At 37.7% G+C, this 23,610-nt stretch overlaps 1 protein-coding gene across 2 annotated transcripts in view; it reads right to left on the reverse strand.

The window, feature by feature from the left end:
* The window catches only part of ROBO1 (roundabout guidance receptor 1), a 310,605-nt gene that overhangs the window by 47,970 nt on the left and 239,025 nt on the right, over positions 1-23,610 (reverse strand). For both annotated transcript variants that reach the window (XM_071563468.1, XM_071563457.1), the window contains exons 7-15: positions 15,309-15,433; positions 13,087-13,258; positions 10,242-10,447; positions 8,769-8,850; positions 8,433-8,601; positions 8,169-8,335; positions 4,621-4,742; positions 2,058-2,289; positions 669-790 (exon numbers count right to left, since the gene is read on the reverse strand). In XM_071563468.1, coding sequence (XP_071419569.1) covers positions 669-790; positions 2,058-2,289; positions 4,621-4,742; positions 8,169-8,335; positions 8,433-8,601; positions 8,769-8,850; positions 10,242-10,447; positions 13,087-13,258; positions 15,309-15,433 — 1,397 coding nt within the window. The remainder of the gene's footprint in view (positions 1-668; positions 791-2,057; positions 2,290-4,620; positions 4,743-8,168; positions 8,336-8,432; positions 8,602-8,768; positions 8,851-10,241; positions 10,448-13,086; positions 13,259-15,308; positions 15,434-23,610) is intronic.

The following is a 23,610-nucleotide window of genomic DNA, read 5'->3' on the forward strand; positions in this document are numbered from 1 at the left end:
CTTAGGAAAAATAAGCTTCATTTACTTCGGTATGTAAATTATCACAAAAAAATTTGAACTGAAAATATAGTCTATGTTCATAAATGAACATCAAATAATAAATATTTATAATGTAATTTCAATTTGTTAAAAGTTAAATAACATAATGAGAACCGTGTTTGGAAGAAAAGAAAATTTTCTGTATACAAAATAGATTTATTATTATACAAGCACATTCTTTTCTTGAAAGTTTTCCGTTTGTTTTAACTACCCAGTTACGCATAATTTACTCAGATCTAACACTGTTAATTATTATCCCTGACCTTTTCAACTCATTAAGCCTGTTTATATTTACTACCTCGGCAAACGTCCTAAGAGTTACAAAATGGTTCTCTAACAGGTATGGTTCCCTCTGTACTTGCGTGTGCATTTCTCACGTTATAATGAAGGCAAGGAGATATCTGTTTTAATTAAGTGTTGACCCTTTGCTTTGATTTATGGAGGTTGTTTTAATTGCCTTTCCACCTTCTAGACAGAATTACTAAATATGGAGTTTGATTCAAAGCAGTGATTTTCTATCCCATTTTCTCTGTGTAACCAGAAGATGGAGCCAAGCACCCACGAACAGCCCATCCCTCACCACCTGGCCATACCCGCTGTGCCAGGGCACCAAGGCATGCCAGCAGTACCTTATATTCTTGAACCATCCCGTTCTGGTTGTCCTCGGGGGGTGGCTGCCAGGTGACCACGATCGCTGTCCCGTTCCCATCGTTCTTAGTTACTGAAACGCTCTGAGGTGGAGCACTAGGAGCTGTTTGTTTGGAAAGAAGGACTGAATGGTTATGTTTGTCACACCCAGAGGCAAGATTTTTAAAGATGAAGATGGTTTCTGGGCGATACAAACGCAATCTTTTGTGCCCTATCCTTCATTGAGTGCAGTTTCTGACTACAGGGTAAAATGATACCCAAGGAAAATGTGCCAAACTGCAACCAGGCTCCTGGGTTCTGCTGTAGTCTTGCTGTGCAAAACAGGAAAAGTCACACTCATCACTAGACTCTCCAAATTCAGAGACCCATTATTTGAATGTCACAGTCCTGAGCTCTGAATTTGTCAGTGGTCTCAAATCATCTCACCCAGGATCAACAGTTTTGAAAAACGAAGCCTATAAATTGACCCCATTCTAAACCTCAGTTCCTTTAGAGTGTAAATAATAATGAGTAATATGAAACTTTTTAAAATCAGGACAGAATGTGTTAATATTAACACATTTGTAATAATAATTTATATTTTGCATTTTAAATAGTCCTTCTAAAAACTGGATGCTTAGCTGATGCTTAGGATGAATGCAGCTATGCACACCTCTTAAACCACTTCCAGCAATAAACTGGAGCTACATGGTATTTATAATGGGAAAGGAAACAGAAAGGGAAACTTTGTGCATCCTAGCAGAGGCACTGAAATCCCTGTTCAGAGGCACTGGCCACCTTGCATAATCATTAATCCTGTGCAGCAACAAAAGGAAGAGCTTTATGAACCTTCTCTTTTTAGCACATGTATGAGATAGAAATACATAATTTAGTCCACTATATCTGTTGCCCTCATTCATCTTTTCATTTTGTCTCACTGATTGATCCAGATATAAAAGACTTCTACAAAGCATAGTTTCCATTCCCTCAGCTACAGTGCTTTGATGATTTCTGTGGTGTCTGCTATCTACTCAAGATAGTGATTAGCAAGTGCTTGAATCTGACAGAAGTCACTTGTGACCAGCCCATGAACTCAGCAGGGAGGAGTGCACACTGCAGGGAAGATAAAAAAGCGCATTTCCCATTGTGTGTTGGAGGGGATTTTTGCACATCCCTCTCTCTCTGTCTCTCGTGCCTGGCTCAGAATATTTACTTCTGTGTCACCAAACAATTCACATAATGATCAGTCCAACACAGCCTCTTCTGCCACAGACTGCTGCTCTCAAACAGCACATACTTCAAACAAAATCCAATAATGAACATATCAGAGGAAAGCTGGCCAGACTGCTACTTCAAAAAGGAAAGATGAAGACAGTCTGGCTCCTACTTGCCTTCTTCCAGGGTCTTTGCAAATTTCACTTCACTATCTGCTCCCTGAAACTCGTTAAAAAAAGGGCGGGCCTTGATTTCGTAGTTTACACCTTTCTTCAGCTCGGGAATGACAACGCTGTTTTTGGTTGGAGTCCTCACTTCAAAGATTAACCACTCTGACTCTCCATAGGATGCTGGTGTAGGGCGATACAGAATTTTATATCCTTGAATATACTGGGATTGCTGGTCCACCTGGCAAGACAGCAGAACACAGAACACATTCATAAGCAGCCATGAACCAGGGACCATGTCTGTGACACTGTGCACAGCCCCTGGACTACCTGCTCATGTTATTCAAAGTAAACATCACTGCCAAAGCAGATAAAGGCTCCTTGCATTACAGCAAAATACAGGCCTGACTCACAAGTGCACTAATCTGTTTGATGCTGGTAGAACTGTGCTGTTTTCCCTGGATTTAGGAAGGCATTAAAGGGGGATAACGGAGTTGTGTAACATGCCTTAGCTCCATGAAATGAACAGTCTTTGCATCCATGGACCGACAGAGCAGAGCATGGCACAGGCCAGACTTCTGCCCACCTGAATGTGCCTGGAGGGGCAGGGGGCACAGGGGAGAAGAGGAATCTACAGTGCCACAACTCAGGGTGATGAATATGAAGAACAGAGAGAGCCTGCCAGCTGTCCTGAGGTGTGGAAGCTTCCCAAAACCCATGCAATGAGCACTGCTTCCTACTGGCTTCTTTTTGGAGAAGGTGAATTGGAAGGACAGCCAGCTGGCACCTTCTCCATCACTGTGGCTGGGCTCTGTCAGAGGGCAGATCTGTCCAAGCACTTCCCCCATGTCCACCCACTCAGTGGGAGGATGCTCTGCTGGAAGGAAAGGGCTGTTCCGAGAAGGCGCTGGGGAGGCTCATAAAACTCAGAATGGTAACATGAATGAGACTTGGAAAAGGAGATAAAGCTGATGCTCAGTGGTCCTGAGCACTTTTTAGACCAAAGTAACATTATATCAAATGTATGGAGAAAAAGACCTTAATGTAAATAAGGGTGGATTCAATAGGTTTGGCTATAGCTGAAACAGAACGCTATCACATAAAGTGATCTGTCATGGAGCATTCACCATGTTTTAACTATCAGTTTCAATTTTTGATGGATAAGAAAGTCCAATAACAGCCACAATAACAATTTTTAAGTGCATAAGATTTTCCCTGTTTTCAAAAATGTCACACAGTGATATAAGAAAAAACATGTGCGCTTGCAATTTTACTCCAAAAAGCAACATATTTCATTTTTAATAATCACATAAAGAATGTGTGTGTTAGTTGAAACTGAGGTAATGCTTATTTTTGAAATTGCAGAGAAGCCACAGGCCACCCAAGAGACTGACAAAAACTGCCTCTCTGGAAAAGGTTGTTCTGTAAGTAAAGGTCAAATGAAATAATGCTAGGAGCCTCAAAGACGTTTTAATGGTATTAGTTAAAACAGGAGATTGCCTGCTGCAGGTGGCCATACTGCAGGTGAGACCATAATTGCTGTGCAACACAGCAGATATTATTGGTGCTCCTGCAGCAAAAAAGAGCCCTGGTCATGGACCAGGACTCCTTTGGGCTATGGCTGTTCTACAAAGTCAAAAGACCTTTTGTTCCTGTTCAAAATACTCTGCCATGACATGGCAGGGGCTACAGTGTGTGCTCTCCCACACCATCCCTACCAATATATGGACATGTTTCAGATGGATGCCTTAAAACGACCTCAAAGCTCACTCCCTATGGTTTTACTCCTGCATGTGGTATAATTATATCCTCATTTTTCTTACTCATTCTGCACTCCATTTTAAAACTGACCTCCATTGAACTATGTTTTCTTACCTCATTGTTCACTACTTGCAGTTTCCTATGTTGCTGTTTGTCTTAATTCTACCTCTCCCCTTGCTTCAGGACTCCTACAGTATTGTTTCCTCCCTCCCTCATTTTCTCTGCTATATCCTCAATGTGGCCAACTTCCTGCTGCCTCCCACCTTGTGTCAATATGACACTGCCCTTTTCATCTCTTCTTCCTGTTCCACATGTACTCACAACACCACGGGGAAGGACAGGTTCAGAGATGAGGCTACCTGGATTTGGATGTGTTTGTCAGAATGTATGTAGTAAGATGGAGGTAACACTTTCAAACAGAATTATGCAGTATTTCTCTCCACTGGTGACTGACAGACAGTGAAGTGCCCATGCTATCTCATTAGGAGACTGATACACTGCCTCCTGAAAGCAGTGCAAAGGCTTCAAATGATATGACTTAGGAGGGCTTTGATCAGCCCTTTAGCTTCCAGATGAAAACTCTGAAACTCTCACCACACTGTAATAAGCACTCTACAGAGACATAGATGGTGAAAATGGGACAAAATTTAATGAAGTAGGAAAACAAAGCCCAAGTAGCATGCATTCCAGAGAAAAAATCATCTGCAAGCATATAAGCTATACAGCTTCCTCAAGTGTGACTCCACTGCAGTCAAAGCAGGACAATTCAGCAGTATGTGTAAACACTACTGTGATACAGATTTATACTCACAGTCCAATGAACTTCAATTGAGGAGGAAGAAAGGATAGTAGGGTTGTGCAGATGTAGTACCACGTCACCCAGCTCTCTCTGGACCTGCTTGTGATCCACACCTTGACTTGTTGGTGGAACATCTGTAATAATTTAAAATTTCATTCTCACAAGTACAAATGAATATATCAGAAAATGTACGATGCCATCACCAATAAAGTTTTCCCTAAGAACTTCCCAATTATGTAAGAAAAAACTACATCAAGTGTTTTCCAGTGATTAGGTAGTACCAAATCAACACACTGCACTTCTCAGACAGAAACATGAGGGAACTACTGCATAAAAAGAAACCACACTCAAGGATGGCTTTGGTAAATGGTTGCAGCAGCATTTCTTTTTTCTTTCCTGCTGGAAGAAAAATTCTTGCAAATTCAAAGAGACCAGGAAACCTGCAATAATGGCAAAAGCAGAAGCTGTTAACTTCTGATAAACTACTGGCAAAGTTGTTGTTTTAACTACAGAATCATGTAACAACTAAAGACAAACTAGTCACATGGCTGCAGCTTCTCTGACAGCAAGTGCTTCTGTAAACAGGAGGCAGAGCCCAGGTGAGTGCTGTTTGCATCATCTGCTACTTGGTGTTTATTATAGCTAGAAGAGTTACTTGTATGTATGAGGGGACAAATTTATCTCAAAATATGCAGTGGTACAATGGAAATTTTTGCATGCTGAGCCCTTGAAAAGCATATTTAGCAGAAATGGAATGACTGTCAGACATATAAAATTCATAGGGCAATCACTAACAGGGTATCTAAAACAGACACTTCCTATGGACAGCAGAGCCATGTAGTGTCTCTATTGATTTCACACCTCTCTCCTTGATCATTTTAAGCAAGTACCATCACAGGCTGGGAAATTCTTAAAAAGTACTTCAAATTATTTCTTTCTTTGTTTTAATTAGTCTAATTCCAGATACAGAGTAATGCATTACATAAACTTTGCTTCATCCTACTACTTCCCTGCCTGATCCCCTTTAGGGACAAAGAAACATCACGAAATCTTCAAGGGTTCTTTTTCTGAAGACCTCGGGAATTTCCATAGCAGTCTGCTTTCAAGAAGTGCTGGAGTATACAGAATTTCTGTATACATTTATGTACAACTACTGTAATAAGTCACTGCAGGTGTGTATCTTGAAAGCTGAGATTTGGACAGCACAGTTGATGCACTTACTAAGTGTCTTCTGTATCAGTGAATGCAAAAGTTGTAAAACATGCTTTTTGCATGCTGGTCATAGTCTCCATGTAGCAGCTTTCAATCCTGACTAAATAATAATAAAACCATTATAAGGCTGCATCAAGACAAGCCATGAGGACTAGTTTCCTCCCAGAAATATAGTTCCTATTGATATAAAGCCTATGTCATTTTGATCACACCGTTTCCTCAATGTATTCACGAGAAGCTGGTATTTCTTCAAAGTCAAAGAAGCAAACTGAGGTTAGCATGCAGTCAGTGACTGACAAATCTGGATTCTTAGCAAGCAACACTGATAACAACAAAACAACAAAACCAAAAAACCCTCAAATGAGTCATTGCTATTTCCACATGTAGTATGTTCTGCCAAACAGTCCATTTATCAAAATATTTCCCTCCTCCCGAAGTTTGAAAGCATTAAAGAAAGAAGCTTCTTATTGAAGCATTGCCTAAATATCACCCTGCTTAGAATGTAACCGGGAAGCCAGTGGAATAATTAGTTCTATCTTTGCTAGTCATAAAAAATGAGTCATCAACAGTATGAATCAAACTATTCACAGCTCAGCCATTTGCACATCTGTGCTATACAATGCTATGGGTTTCCTTGTTTCAGCTCCAACTTTCCAAAACAGGGACTGCCAGTGGTAACACCTGAGCATGTGGTTGTCAATGCTGGTAAAGTGCAAAGATGAAGGTAGGTTAAGCTCCTGGACTGCACATACATTATTGCAAGATTATAGCATCCTCTAGACAAGAGTGAACTGGGACATTTTTGAACTTGCTTAGCTAGACCACCACTTTAAAAAATCCTGAAGTGGTATTGGAAGACAAGTGGAACCTCCTTAAAGAACTTGATTACATTTCTTACTATTAAACAAAATTTTTTGTATTGGTTGTTATTTTTACCAAGGTTTTGTGTGGTCCTCTGATTTTCAGCTCCACTAGGTGCCCAGAGAACATTTGCTGTTTCTCAGAATCAGGTCAGTGATCAGTTAATTTGGGACAGACACAATACCTCATCTCATCTTCAGGAATGAAACTACACTACATGAAAAACAGACTTGTACAGAACAGTGCCGCCTACCCACATAACAACATGTGTTGCTCTATTTCCAGGAATCAGGAATCAGTAAAAGGTTACTAAATCTTTCCTTGGTAACTGGTTTAGGAACCTCTGCAATCCCTGTTTTCCATGTGTCTGTGATTGCTGCCTATATATATCCACTGAAATTGTCATCCATCAGGAGAAATGCATAATACTAAAAAACAGCAATGTGAAACTGGTCCCTCTCCAGGGGAGATCAGAAAGATTTGCTTACAGAACACTACAGAAAAAACGAGAAGCCACCAAAGGAAAATGCTTTGTTTCCTCTAAAGAACTTCCTTTCAAAAACAAACATGTACTTACTTATCCAAACAAAGAAACAAACATACAACACAGACACTCTTAATAAGCCAATGGGTCAGTTTCTCCATCAAGTAGGAAGAGCAGAAAGGCAAACAAACAAAAAATATGATCTCTATAACTTTTTCTTTGAAAAGAGTAAGTCTAGTTTTCCCCTTCTTAAGAATCTAAGTATTTCTGATGGAAAAATGCAGGCTTCAAAGTCGTGGTGCATTATTCCCTGTACATCATCCTAAGTGTCATTTACTTGCTACAGTGAAGACAGCTATTTTTAATTTTAAATAGCTGGATTCAGTCCATAGCTGGACTTCAGTCATAGCTGGAGTCAGTGGATGACTCCTTCATCCACTTCTACTCAACCCTTTCTTCCACTTGGCTATCTATAGGCATTCCCTACCATTTTACTTCCAACAGTTGTATTATTGAAATACTTTTAACAAACTGCCAAAACCTCTTCTTTCCTGGCTTACGATGCCAAATGCCTTTAAATTTTAAATTTTTCTCTTTCCTAATGCACCAGAAATCAACTTAGATTACATAATTTTTCTCTCTCTGTCTCAGTCTTAAGCCTCTTTTGATTCACTGGACATAGTAATAACATTTCCATGGAACTTGAGGATTTGTGTGGTAACTCAAAAAAACAGAGATTACTTCTGTTGCTAAAAGGAGCTGTTCTGCAAGACATAACTATCTTTGGATAAGAGATACTAGGGTTCCCTTAGGCAATGAAACATGCTGTCAGAGTCTGTGTTATGGAGAAATGCAAGTCTGAACACTGTATTTTACCATAGTATATAGTATAGCCAGGATAGGCAGACAGTTGAAAGCTACCAGAATTCCTGCATCTGGTATCACTTAGTCAACTTGGGACACCTGCTGTGGATACCCAAAATGTTCAGTATCAAAAGCTTACCTTGAGTTTTCACTGGATCAGATATTTGGCTTGGGTCACTTAGTCCATATGCATTAGCTGCTCTCACAAGGAATAGATAAATTGCATTAGGTTTTAGCCCTTTAACTGCAAAACTCTCCATTTTCACATTTTCAGCTACAGTTTGCCAGCTGCTCCCAGATGCATGGCTAAGGATAAAACACACACACTAGCAGGTTAGCACGTGCTTCTTTAAAAGAAATTATACATAAACATACATACAGGAAGACCAGGAGACTCATATACCTGAAGGCCTCGATTATGTAAGAGGTTGGTGTTGCACCTGAATTCAAATTAGGTTGCCATGACAACGTCACTGTGTTTCTGCTGACATCTGTAACCTCGGGTTTTGACGGAGCACTGGGAATCAAGTTTGGGTCAGTGGGTCTTGGTGGCTGCACTGGGACTCCAAACTCTAACAAAGGAGAGAGAAATGCTGAGTATGGACAGGAAGCAGCTGTAAGCTAAATGCTGCTCACATCTGCACTTGCAATTTATGACAGAGTCAGATAACTTCTTCATTTCAATTGCTGATTTTCCTTTATGTATTTTCCCCTTGCAGGGAAATCCTAATTGATTTACCTTGGACCTCAATGTATGCACTCCATGTAGCCTCGCCACTTGGGGTTGAAGCAATGCAGGTGTACCGACCAGTGTCGCCCAGCTGAACGGGGAAAGAGAAGAATAAATATTTGAAACAATCAGGCACTCAGTGGGCTAGAAAAGTAATTGCAGCTCTCTGTGTTCCCCCATGAATATGGATAAACGTATTAGGCTGCAAAAACTTTGAACCAGAGACTTCCTCCATTAGAAGTTATGATTTTGTGTGCTGTGGAATGAAAATGCTAGTTACTTCTGAGTAGTCACAAAAGAATTGGAAAAGCTGCAGATTCTGATTTAATGTTGACTAATGAACGAAGAAATTGAAGGCAAATTTTGTAGCATTTATTCCTTACTCTGCAGAGGTCCTAACAAATAAACTGAGAAGGAACTCAGATGACAAGCCCCCATGGATCTGTCAACATTCCACATAAATAATGCCTGGGGATTTATCAGGACTGAGCACTGGAGAACATGTCACCCTTAAAACAAAGCTTAAATACTGCACAGCGTACTCCTGGGGTTCCCTGCGTCAGTATAAATTTCAATCTACAGCAGACCCAAAAAGGAATCTCCATATGCTATTCTCATTCAGTTCTGAATGTTGGATTATTTGTCCATATGTGACTTAATCGCATTTCAAAAATGTTTCTTTTTTCCCCCCAAAATAGAAATGCTATCCTCCTAACGTCCCAGCCTCAGCAGATGAGCTGGATGAAGTGACCAAAACTCAGAGATCAAACTCTAAGCCCATCTAACTTGTAATTGGCATCAGGGCAACTCTAGGGAATATGGTAAAGTGACATGTTCAGCCCAATTTTAAAAAATTACTACATTTCAAACTCCAGAAAGGATAGCAGAGAATAGTCAGCATGATTACATTTAACATTTTAAGACATTTTACACTGTGCAAGGCATGACCAGCAGCAATACTGACCAGGTACTCTAACTCCCTTAGGAAGCCAGGTATTTGACACGTGGTTATCATTTTAAACTATTTTACACTGATGAGTGAATATGTTTAAATGCTAAAAACTGTTTTGAAAAAGCTGCATGGCTGTATTACTGCTGTATGCTAAACAAAGCTTTTCCTTAAAAACATTTGAATTAACTAGACAATTTTAACCTATTAGTGCTAAAGCCTGAGTAATTTAATGATTTGTCTTACTGAAATACAAGTTTTGCTTTCCCCTTCATGTTTCAAGAACCAAATAATTAATTCCCTTAATTAATACCTCTTAAAAAGCATTTTTACTTATGAAATCTGAAATAATCGCCCTAGGCAGGTGTTAAGCATAAAGAATAAGCTACCTGAAAACATGAAGCATCAAATATTTTAATACATTTATGTAACATTTCATTAATTCCAAATGTAGGATTTACTACATCAAAAACATCTGGAGGTGAAAAAACAAAGTGGAACTACAAGGAAACCCCTTTGCCAGTCCAAGCTACCTTGGCATATCGGATCTGCAATGCTCCTGTCTCCAACTGCTTGATGCGAGAGTCCTGGGTGGAAATGAGGATCCCATCCTTTTTCCAGAGGATAGTGGGCATTAAAGTGCCTGTGGCCACACAGTTCAGCACTAAAGTACCATCTACTGCTACAGTCTGATTCACAGGACCCTGTCGAATGACAGGGGGAGGCCGGTCTGCAACCACTGCCAGGAGAAACAACAGGAGAGACATTTCTGCAACTGGAAGCAATTTTTTAATCATCTAAGCAACAGCAGTTGCTTGAGGCTTTGAAACAAACTAAAGATAATTAAACAAGTAATTAAAGCTGGAGGCATGCATTATTCAGGGCAGGGTGCATTATAATGATGCACAGCTATGGAAGTTTAAGATGATTCCCAACACAGTATTTTCAGAACTTAAAGAGTATTGCATATGACACAGTGGTATCTGCCAGACATTCTCTACTTCCAGTGTCTTTAAAAAGTGATAATGGAAAAAAAGAAAGCATTTCCCAAATTCTTCCACCTTCTACCATGTGGCAGGTCTGTATAACAAAACTCATACTGCCAGCATTTAGAGACAGAGAAAAAAGATGCAGGCAAGCAGGGGATAACCTGACAAATACGTATTTTTTTAAAACAAAACATTTATCATGTGCCATCAACTCATCCTGGTGCTGTTTCCTAACTGGGCAGTGCTCAGCAGTAGGATAAAGTAAACATAAAGCTAATAGATAGAACTACCATATGAAAGAAATTTCAACTAAGAAATATTTTCCCAGTTATTTCTGACTTTTTGTTCTATGATGACTTACTCTGTCAATATGATTTCAAAGCCACAAAAACAATCCCACAGTGTGTTTACATAAATTTTAATACATCTTTCACACAATGCAAATTAAATGTTACTGATGGGTTATTTAATAACTGTGCAGAGAAAGATATAAAGCAGTCTCAGTATTCACAGAAAAAAGAATGATTGTCTACACGAGGCCTTTTTGTCCCATTACTGAATGGATAATCAAAAAAGAGGTAAAAGTTATCTTACTGTATTTCAGTGATCTGCTGTACCTGTACCATCCAAGATGACACGGACTAATGATCTAAAAATAGCCATAAGTTTAAATGCCATAAATCTGTTCAGCAGTGTCATGGTGCTCACGTAACTTAAAAACTGGTTTGGTAGCTGAAACAGAAACTTGAAGTTCCAATAATTTCTGAACACCAGATATTTCTGAATTACTTTTCATAACAACAGACAGGGTGTTAGCACTGCTTTTTTTGGCTAAATTCCAACCCCCATAATTTCATTTGCATGTTCAAATGACACTCTGTTTTCAACTCCTTAATTTATCCTTTAGTTCTTGTCCCAACCTGTTGCAATGCACTGCAAGGCCATTAATATCTTTCTCTGCAGAGACAGTCAAAAATAAACCCACTTAAAATTTGTATTTGACTTGAGCAAGTTTGTAAAGAGCTTTGCAGTTGCCAGTGGTAAAAGCCTGAGCCATCTGTGCCCTACAGGAGAAATCTAATGCCACGGAAATTCATAGTTAATTTTAGTGCCACTGACATTCATGGCAAATTCTATTATCTTCTAGAATACTTGGGTATCATTCAGCATATCCTGCCTTCACTTTCATGAACGTACCAAAAAAATACTGTCCCAAGACATTATAGAAAACATCTACCCATCAGATTTTCATGTATCGTATACATCAGATATCCATATATCTTATATAATCATATGTATCTCTCTATATATATCTTTCATATATTTATATATCATATATGACATATATCAGTATCCATATATCTAGACATATAATCCAGAGTATATTATAAAAAAATATATTTAAATTGGTTTTTTCTAAGTTCAGATGGCATAGGTCACTAGCAGAAAAACTCTTTAATTTTCTTAACTTTCTATTTTAAATTTATCTCTCACCTTGCCATGGCCTTCTCCCCAGTGAAAAAATGCATAAAAGGATTACAAAACGTGGCTTACCACTTTGGAGAAAGTAGAAAGAATGTAGTCCTATTCTGCCAATCTCAGTCCAGGGAATGTAAACAAAAAAATTTTTTTCCTCCAGGTTCACTGCATGTTTCTAGTGCTACATTATTTCTATGTTTCTATAGTACAAAGGGCTATTTTACAGAAACTATTCTCAGACAACAGCTTCCCTCCTCTCAAGGTCTCTGCAGTTATCCTCTTTCTCCATAAGTGCTAAGATTAGTATTTTCCCTGTCTATCTTTGCTGTTGAAAATATAAAATATTTCTGATAATGAGAAACTGGCCACACATCAGCATGTATTACTGCTTGTAGTCATGTTCCCTGTAGGTTTTTCATCTTTTTTTTTCTAACTACTCCCAAAAAGAGATGTATAATCATATTAGTTTGTATGTCATTCTGCTGACCTCCACACAGGTTGAGGTTCTTCCCTTGCTGTAATGCAATATTAAAAAACAGGGATAAAAACCAGGGGAGATGCAAAGCAAATGGACACAGAATAACAGGAATAAAGAGTTAGTCAGCAAGCACTCTGCAAATATATATATGTAGTGGGGGAAGGTAAAAAAGAGTCAAATAAACACTAACAGATCTGACAAAAATGACAATAAACTGGATATACTTACCAAATACAAAATGGAAAGAGGGTGTAACACAATATCTAGAATTTTAAACCCCTGACAGAGATGGTCAAACCAGGATTTTTATGTTCAAAGACACATGCAATCCACATTTATGCAAAGCAGATTTCAAAGTAGTGTCACATCACTCCACTGCTGTCTTGAAATGAAAACAAAAACTTGGAAATGATAAAATGAATCTGTGATTACCGTCTGTAACTTCCAAGTAGGCTTTTGTTATGATACTTCCTGCAACATTTAAAGTCTGGCAGATGTAGTACCCAACATCAGATCTCTGGACATTGGTGATAGTGAGGTCTCCTGTCTGGGAAACTGAAAATCGACTGGAAGACTGAGGGGGTTGGTATGAGAAAAGGAGATTCTACAAGACGCACAGGAAAGAAAGTGGGAGGGAAAAGGGTTAAATAAATTCAAGCATCAGTAATCTCTACTTTAATATTTCTAAACAATTTTTTTTTACATTATACAGAAAACATTCTGCTCTTCATGTCTTAAGCATTTCTATACCACACTGTGAATAGCTTCTAGGGGATCTTTTGTGATAAAATAGGTGCAAATATGCACATACAGTTGTGTAAGATTTGTGGGAATGTTCTAACAGCCTCTATGGTTAAAGTCAGACTTTGCACAAAGTTTAACAGACGCTAGTGAAGATGTGATATGTACAGATACCATAATGCTGCAAGCAACTGTGGTGAACCTCAGTAATTTGCTTTAATGTTCTTTTTTAGAACTTGCTCCAGGGCATTCAATTTCTTCCATTTAAATGCAGACATTGGTTCACTTACTGGTGTTTTAACATTTGCCTTCCTAAGAAGGAAGCAGCTTTAAAACAAGAGATAGTGAGATTAGTTCACAGAATACTCTGAGTTGGAAAGGACCCACAAAGATCAGATCACCGAGTCTCAGTCAAGTGAATGGTCCCTGAAGGGACTGAACCCACAACCTTGGCATTATTGGCACCAGGCTCAAACTGATGCTTTTTAGCTCTCACTAATCATGGTGTTCGTGTTTTATGAAAAGTCTTATAATACAGAATTAAGTCCTACACCTACTTAGATAGTTTTTGTATGCAGTACATAGTATGTAACAGTGGTTAAAACTCAAAACTGCAATCAAAATAATACAAGTCCTTTACAACAAATAGTTATTCCAAATTCCTGCTTCTGGCTGAAGAACTTGTGAATAGGAATACTTTAAGGTAACAGGCTATTTTTTATCTCTTTCTTATTTATCTAAGTTTTGCATTTCCAAAAATCATCCAAAGGAATGGGACAAAACAATCTTTACTTCAGTATTAGCAAACTCTATTTCCTGATCTCCTCTTGCAGTTCCCTCAATCATCACAAGCGGTGACACCTCAGCAGAGTAAAAAACGAGCCAAAATAAAATGATGTTCTAGACAACAATTGGTTACATAAATAAATTAAAAAATTAATCCAGGTAATTAAAAAATACAAGCATAATATTCTGGTATACTTATACCATTAAAGATTGTCATCTAAATTTGGTTAGCAGTCTAGTTGTACATAGGGTACTCAGACAGAAGTGTTGCAAATGGAGTAAAGAAGCCAATCTCTAAGTGTTCTCAATTTCTCTGGCCTATTGTTTTGTAACACAAAGAACCCTGTCATATGCTATTGCACCATTCATTCCTTCATTCACAGGAAAACCAGAATCCCATAGTCTTTCTTTCCTTCCAATAAAGAATACTTTGTGTCACATCCCTCCTTCAGAAGATGACTCTGAAAGAAAACTGTGATTCTCTTGCTGTGCTATATTGTGTTTCACCCACTGGCTTTCAAGATCCTTTACAAAGAAGCTGGAAATGATTTTCCCTCCCATTCAAGCAAGGAACCTGGGAGAAAAAGTGACCTATTCAGGTATGGTCCGTCAGTCAACTAATGGAGTGGGAAAGTAGATTTCCTCAGCCCATAACTAGACTCCTACCCATGCAGTGATGCAGATCAATACAGCAGCAAAGGGTTTCGTTTGCCAGAGTCTCAAAAACTCATGGCAAACTAACAGCTGCACTATACACGCAGAAGAAAGCTTTCTGAAAATCTGGGTGTGTTTGGGGGTTCAAACAAACTTCAGTGTTAGTAATTTCCATCTCTTAAAAGTTCTCCCTATTAGATGAAATAGATTATCATAGCAGTGAAACACGGAACGTTTCTAGCTGATTGTCATAGATTTATTTTCATACTCATGGAGAAACGGCAAAACACAGGTATCTTTCCCAATAAGGCAGACATCATGTAGCAAGCATAACTTAGAAAAATAAATATCCAGCAGCTCCCAAGCTCTAAACCTCCTTTCCACATCTTTAAAAGAACTATTAAAATATTCTCTTATGTGAAATCATCTCTTCAAGAAACTGCCGAGACAAAGGGAGGGAAAGGCTGTTTTACCTGACTTCCCTCTCTCCTCCAAAAGATGGCTGGCTGAGGGTTTCCAGTTGCTTCACACTGGAAAGTCACCGTTCTCCCCAGTGCAGCTACCTGATCTCGAGGCTTTACAACAAACTGTGGAGGCTCTGAAAGGAAAACATGGTAAAAAAAAGAAATAAATCACACTGCTATCAGCCAATTCAAAAGAACAATTTGCCTAACAGTTAAGTTTCTTTACCAAGGAGAGGCAGCACAAAGACACATCAGTCTCTAACAGCCTTGGCATCACTTGGATATATTTTTTAGTGTCTGGACCTCACAATTAAAACTCTGACTGTGCAACATGTGGTTTTACTCCTGACTGTGTGGACAAGGAAATAAGTCCCATCAACTTGATGCAGAGCAACAGTCACCAATACAAACAAATCTGTTACAATTTGGTTTTTAAAGGGCCAACAGGGCTCCAAGTCAGAATGGGGAACAACTGGCCCAGAGGACATACTTTGTTAAGGGCTGCAAGGAACACTGTTGAGTAACTACAAAATCAGGCTTGCATGCACAAAACTCATCATCTCTGATTTACGAAAGCTGAGGAGAGAAAAAGTCCCTAATTGCTTACATAAGAGATTTTTGATGTAGTTATGGTCTCAAAAAAACTTGAAGTCAAAAGCCCAAGAAATACCATTCAACAAATTATAACCACTTAAAATCTTCAGTTCAAACACTGAAGAGAAATGAATTTAAAGGAACAACAGAGCTAAATGTCTTCCTCATTTACATAGGCAAGAGCATGTTCAAACAAAATATATATGCAAATGAAGGCAAATTTGAAACATCTGCTCAGCCTAACATGATGAATACTGCCAGCATTGTCCAAACTGTTTTATTTATACAGACTTCAACAACCCCTTCCTCCAGTAGCAAATGGAATGTCAAAAAATCATGTCAGTCACATTAAAAAAAAATCAGCATAGATGACAGCATTAGATATCTTGGTGGTGCTAGCACAGAAAAAAAACAACCTAGTGTGTTTCATAGGCTGTTAACTATTACTTCTTAAAAATGTGTATTGACAGGAAAGTCCCTTTATTCATTTCCAATTTCTTCTGATCATCTCTCCAAAACTAATAATACAATATAAAATAAGGTAATATATAGTCCTTCTTTGGATTGAGAATAAAGAGGATGTTTTGTATCTGACTTAAATGTTTTTCGATGTTTGCTTTTGTTCGCTTTCAAGCATTTATGTATTTACAAGATTTTTCATTACAAACAGTGTAATACATGTAATTCAAAGATATGCTTTATAATAATGTGTTTTATAAATATCAAGCTATTGTGTCTTTACCTAGAATAAATGCAATAACACTCAGTCCTTCCTAAAAAAATCACTTTCAGTGTTCCTGTGGGCCAAGACTTGTAGTTATCTGTTCCCTGTGCCTTGTGTTTCTGCTCCCCAGTGAGTTCACATTAGAATATACTCTTCCTATTACCCTCCATTTTTCAGAGGATTGTTTAAAGCATAACATAGTATAATGTACATTTAGATGCAAATGGTACCTTTCCTAGCATTTCCTTAGATAAGAAACTATGCCAAGGGAAGGTAAGATTGACCTACGGTAATTAGCAGACTTCAAAACATTTAGCTCTGAAATGTTCAAGCAGGACCTGGGAAGAGGATGTGAAAAGACTTTGACATGACAGCACTTTTCATTTAGAACAGAGGGTGAACCGGTTGGGGGTTTGCCACAGGGTTGTAAGGCATGATGGGGAAAATGGAGAGGAGGGTGAAGCACCTTTGTTATTCTCTTAGATACTAATAAGAATAAATTTAGCATCTAGTTAAATTTAGGGCTTGGTTGGTTCTTTATTAGACTGTGACACAACGTCACACAAAATGGGGCTGAGGGTTTCCAAATCCTGTGCTAGTGCAGAGGATTTATAAGATTTTAGATTTTGTTGAACTTGAGGACACATACAGCTAAATAGAGATTAAAATTTTCTGACCTCTGGAGAAATAGCTGAATGGTTGTGATTATAGAACCTAAAGATGACTGTTCAGGGACTACTAAACACAAAAAAGAAGGGGGAATTTAGTCTTACAGGCGATCAAAGTAGAATGTATAAAATAGAAACAGGCACATATTTATCTAGAAATTATTCTAAATATGTATTTTCTATGGATATTAATCTAAATATATCTGCATATTACCTGTAAGTGTATTATTATAAATCCATTGCCATTAAGGTAAATAATGAAAGTCATACTAGGTTCAATGTCAGAAGAATTGAAACAGGTTTAAGTGAAACTGTTATTAAATTCCATTCAATGTTAACTGTACTGGAAGCATTTTCACTGTCTCTTTTTTTTAATGCCAGTTTGATTTCACACCTTGGGTCACATATATGTGGTATGTAATGATAAGACTGTAAAAGATGCCAAAATAATAATCCATGTAAGGAAAGAACAACCTTTATCCTTGAGACCTTTAAACCAAACTTAATTTTTTACAGCTAACTTTGAAGTTCAACTAATGCAGCCACTGCAGAAAGAAGACATAAGAATTTGACTCATTACATCACATAAAAACAGACAGAAAGTTTGCAACCCGTTACCTTTCTCTTTGCCATTAAGTTACCCACACTTCATGCAGAATTTATTCTGTTCGATGTGTCTTGTCAATAACAAGGAAAAGATGGGAGCTGACTGGTTGGAGGACATGGAAGGGGATGGATGGGAAGGGGAGGAGAAGGTCCCGTCACAGTGACACGATGACTAGAAGATGGCCAATAAAATTTCAACTTACCAGACACAACTAAAAACAAAAACAAAACAAAAAGAAAACATGGAATAAATAAAATTGAATAGACATGAAACAAAGTAAAACATAAAACAAAATTAAAATAAAAAAAAGATCATTGGTAATGACCTAATGCACACATATAAATTCTGATATATGAAAAATAGACTTCAAATGTTAAACCACGTATTTTTTCTTTATTTTTAAGCAGCAATCTATCAAATACTGAAAGCAGGTGGTAGAGGAAAATGGGTAACAGACTGAAATAATGGTCAGGCAGTCTGGATTCTGCTCCAAGCCTTTCTAATGAACTGCTGTGTAACCTTGAGTAAAATTTTTTTCACACTATTATTATTCCTCTGCATCAAGAGCTTTCGATGGTAAAATTTACTTAAGATTTCGAGTAAATATCACTCTGAAACATTGTTGAAATGGAACAGTAACATTTACAGCCTTTCTAAAGCATACAAACATTTACAAACAGAATATATTTTTCTGAAGCTATTTGCTATTACAAAAGAAAGTTTATTAAAAATTATTAAGATGCTCAGGCATTGAGCCTCCACACAGATCTCTTTAGTATAGGATTGCTGTGTCAAGGTCATAATGCTCACTATTAAATTGAAATTCAATGTAAACCACAATTAAAATTAATTTCAAAAGATTCTTAACCCTTTTCTTTGCTCCCCAAACCTCAATTTCATCAAAATACTCAAACCCAGACACTTTACTGCAAAATATTAGTTTTTCACTGGAAATGGTCAGTGGTAAATTATCAAATATTACATTATCTTTCAACTGTAAGTGGAAATTTTCATAAACTTTGAAATGGCACAGATCCTGGCAGGCTAACTTTGCTTATAAAAGAAAGGGAGGTATGTTAGAAAGCATTCCAAGCACCTATCACTGATTGAAAGAACAGACTGAAAATAAAACCCTAAAAATAATGCATTTGGAAAATCTTCACAGATACAAAAAAAAGGTAATCAAAAAAAAGGGTAGTTGCTGTAAGATAGATACAGTGGAAAACCAAAACTATGTAATTTATTAGCTCTATGTTGAGAGTCAAACAACTATTGTTCAGCAAGGACACAGGTATACTTTCAGATCCAGTAGCTAAGCACTCTCACCACAACATCCTCTGATAAACACATGGAGGAAACCAGTAATTTTCAGTTTGTCAACATTCACTGGGTATGAGGAATACTTGCTTCCTGTTCTAAAGAATACAGGGGATTCCAGGTGTATTATGAAAATAAAGCAATAATATTAGAATTTAGAATGTGCTAAAGCCAAGAAGCTACAACTGAATGTGCCAAAACCAGATAAAACAGATTTGAGTTTTATGATATTTGAGAATTTTTTTTAGGAAATTATCCCAAACAGAGGAACTTAAAATTTACCATTTTTCAAACATTTGAGTTTCAGTTTTAAGATACTGTTCTGCATGTGCACTGGCCTTCTCTAGGTGTGTGGGTTCAGTATTTCTCAGATGGAAAATCAGTGCGCATTACTCTGCTTGGATTATCTGTAGATCTATCACTCTTAACAGGAGTGTCCAAGAAATACACATGAATTCCTGAGAGAAAAGGGCTCTTCCCCAAGATTCAGCTCCTACCTACTCTTATTTGTGTGTAAGAAACAGTTCCTGTGTAACTGAAAAGCTCTTTACTAAACTTGCAATTACAGTCTGACCTGCTGTGGAATTCTAAATGATTCTCCATAAAACACAACCCACATTCTACATGAAACAGCCTGAAAAGAGACTTAATGGGATGCAATCCTTGCATGAAGGAAGTAGCTCTAAATTTTCAATTTTCCATTTGTTGAGTAGTGCCAACAACAGAAAAGTTCAACCTTCTTGGTAGCAGTGCAGAGTTGCTCAATTCCTCTACTGAAAACTCATCTAACTGACAGAAATCTGTCTTGGATGCTCAATTACATTTCTACAAATTAAACTTCTAAGTGCTGAATTTCCACTTTTCCTTTTACTAGACATTTCTTACTGTAGGTCAAAAATAATCCTGTGAAATTAATATATTTTTCCCACCTGTGAAAACAGAGGGGATACTGATACATGAAAATAAATCCCTGTAGAAACAGGGCATCACAGTGGTTGCAAATCTGTGGAAACGGCAAAGGGTGAAGTTTCATAGAAAAACTTAAACAATTATGTCAAAGAGGTATCATGTGGTTTAAAAGAACAACAATAACAGCAACATCTGCAACAAAGACCACATTCTTAGTTTGATTTGTAGTCTATTGTTACCTAGGGTTACTAAATGGAGAAATAAATATTTTTCTTTTATTACAGCACATTTTATTTGACAGCACTTTCAATTATAAAATAAATTAATTTTCCCTGCATTAATCATGGCTTTTCACATAGCAATTAGGGGGAATAACCTGTTTGTAAAGACAGGAAGTTAGCATGTAAAACCACAAGTACCAAAGGAATAATATATTTGCCTTTCATATAATTTCCTTGACATGTGAGGCTTCTCAGGGAAGACATGTGCAGTCACTGAACAAAACCAAAAGAAAAGTGGTTCCCAGACTAGTGACGTGATCTTTTAATGCCTTATTCTTGCCAGGAATCCTATCAACCTCACTGGGACTACTGGTATCATTAAATTCACTCACAGGAGCAGGAATTTGCAGTTTTAGGACTCAAACTACAGACCAGTAGAGTTATCAAATGTTAATGGAGTAACTGTTGTATTTGACAGATGTAGCATTGTAGGTTCAAATGATAATCAGGTGAGAAGCAACCTCGGAGGTCTCTAGTCCAACCTCTGGTTCAAGCAGGGTCAGCTATGGGGTCAGTCAGGGTTTAATTCAGTCAGGTCTTGAAAAATTTCCAGGAATATGGATGCACAGACAATGGCAACCAGCTCTACCACTTGGCTGTCCAGCCAGTGAAGAAATTTCTTATCATATTCAGCCTCCATCTCCCTTGTTTCAACTTAAATTAACTGTCTCTTGTCCTCCCACCACACACAGATGTGATGAGCTTAGGTTTGTCTTATCTACCACCTCCCTGTGGCTATTGGGACTGCTCTTATGTGCCTCCCAAGCCAACTCTCCTCCAAACTATTCTCTCAGCCCTTCCCCAGAGGTAAAATGAGACCTCAGCACAGTGTGTGGAATGCCCACATCTCCAAATAACACATTTTGTAACTCTTCCCACAGAGGTGAACACAAATGTTGATCTAGTGTTTCTCTGTAACTCATTGGTTTGCTTATATTTAGGATAAAATATTACAGTGCTGTGTCTTTTTCTTAGTCTGATATTGGGCATTCTATAAACTTCAAGTACTTTCATTCTTGAAAGCTGTGATAGTAATTATTTATCTCAAAGAGTGTAGAATTACAGATATTTTCATTCATTTATACTAATAAGGTGCTTTTGATATCTTGAGATCCAAGGTGGTACTTAATTACTGAACAGTATTTTGTTCTGCATATCAAATACTCATTAATTATCAGTCTGACTAGTACTATTTACAAATACCTTCCAGGTGCTCAGAAGATATCTCGTTATTTAACTGACACAAATTGAATACTTTCATTTTAAGCTCAGTATGTTTCATTTTTGATTATTTAAATAAAAAATATCATCAAGGACTGCTTGACACTGATAGAGGCAATTATAAAAGAAGCAAGAAAGTATAACTTTACACCAGAGAAATGAAAAAATCCTGATCTTCAGGACAAAAATAACATACAACAATCAAGCCTATACACAATCTTTAACTTCCGTATAAATCCTTGGCCATCATGAATAGTCTAGGAAATGGCAGTCACAATGAAATTTAGATTCCTTTTAATTATTGTGATCTGTTAATCCCAGTTAGAAAACTATCAGAGGTTGAATGTTTCTGTAGAAACAAACTGGTTGGAGATGGGACACAAGTATGAGCGTATGTGCTGGAACAGACAGTGGAGTGGGAAGCAGGAATTCCTCATGGGATTGGGCAGATGCAGACTAGACAGGGAGAGGAGAATCTCCAGAGCTAGCAACAGAGAGAGTACAGAGATAGATGCATTATCTGTCATGGAACATTGCAGTTCTACAGAGTGGCTGAAACTCAGCTGTTTATCATCTTGGTATGAAATGAATGGGTGAGAAACCCACTGTTTATAATCTCTGTCTGAAATGAGTGGGTACAGAAAATCTGGGTACTAGAGTTACTTGCAGAGGAAATCTGAGAGTCTGAGCACATTTAGCAAACTGCTCAAACTTGGATTGCTCATGCCTTAAAAAAAGAAAAAGAAATTCCGAACAACTTCACTTTTCAAATCTTTCCCTATTCCAAGCAAAAACTCAGCAAAAACCTGCCAAGATCTTCTGTTCAACAATAGGTTTAATTGCTAATCCTGTTAAACTCTGAAATCTAAATAATTACTCTTTACCTTAAAGTATCTGAATGAGGACCATTGAATGTCCCTCTGCAACGTGACTACCAGGTATTTATGTTGCTGTTTTGCAAAAACTATTATTAAAGGGAGATAGTTTAAGACAATGTGCCATGTTCCATTTCCTATCTAGTGATTTGTAGGCTATTTGTTCTTATCAAAGCAATCTGAAACACTCAATATCCTCGATATGCACATCTCTCTGCAGTCATTTATGGGAAGTATCACTTTCTACAGTGAAATAAACAAAGACCTGAATCTCTTTATTCTGAAAAAATATAAATGCTGCCATTCAGCTGCCTCCTGGTTTCAGCCAGTGAAAAATACGGGAAAATAACACCAGGTACATTACAAAAGAATTAGAATATATCACTTTTCATCCACATTGGTCTCTCTATTTTCAGCTGTCACTTCTTGAGGTCTAAAGGCATACATAAATAATTCATATTTTCCCAGATTTTCTGCTAAAATTCACATTCCTGTCAGACCAGGCTGGGACAACCTTACTCACCATGAATGCTTTCCCCAGTGCATAGTCCCAGAGCACCAAGTGTGATACAGTGCAGCACCAACTTCTGAGGAAAGGTCTAACAGTCTGGCGCCAAACATGCCACAGCCACACAGCTGAGGCAAAACATTGACATGAGATTTTTGATGTTTCAAATCAGAAGTGATGACTTGTAATTCCAAACCCCCAGCAAGGGAGTGACTGTGCTTTATTATATTTATGTTGACTGGAAAAATTCTGTTTTAGATTGCTGATGATGTGTCAGATAAGCACTTCTTAGGTTTAAAGGAACAAGTGACTTCAGTTACTTCAAATTTACCAAACCCGAGCAGACAAAAATCTGCTTGGAAAAGAAAGAGATTGATTGTTTTATATATAAGAAAAAGATTGATTGTTTCATATGTAAGAAAGAGAATGAAATTAAGACAGAAAGCAGTTGACTTATTAGTTGGAAAAATAGTTTTGATAGTGAGATCACCTTTAGAAAATCTAGAAACCTGTTACAACGTTGTAGGTTCATGCACAAAGAAGTTCATAAGGGGAAAATCTTAAGTATCAGTGAGATGCCTTTTTCCTTAATATACTACCCAATGGA

The sequence above is a fragment of the Pithys albifrons genome, chromosome 1 (genome assembly GCF_047495875.1).
Source record: "Pithys albifrons albifrons isolate INPA30051 chromosome 1, PitAlb_v1, whole genome shotgun sequence".
NCBI classification, from domain to species: Eukaryota; Metazoa; Chordata; class Aves; order Passeriformes; family Thamnophilidae; genus Pithys; species Pithys albifrons.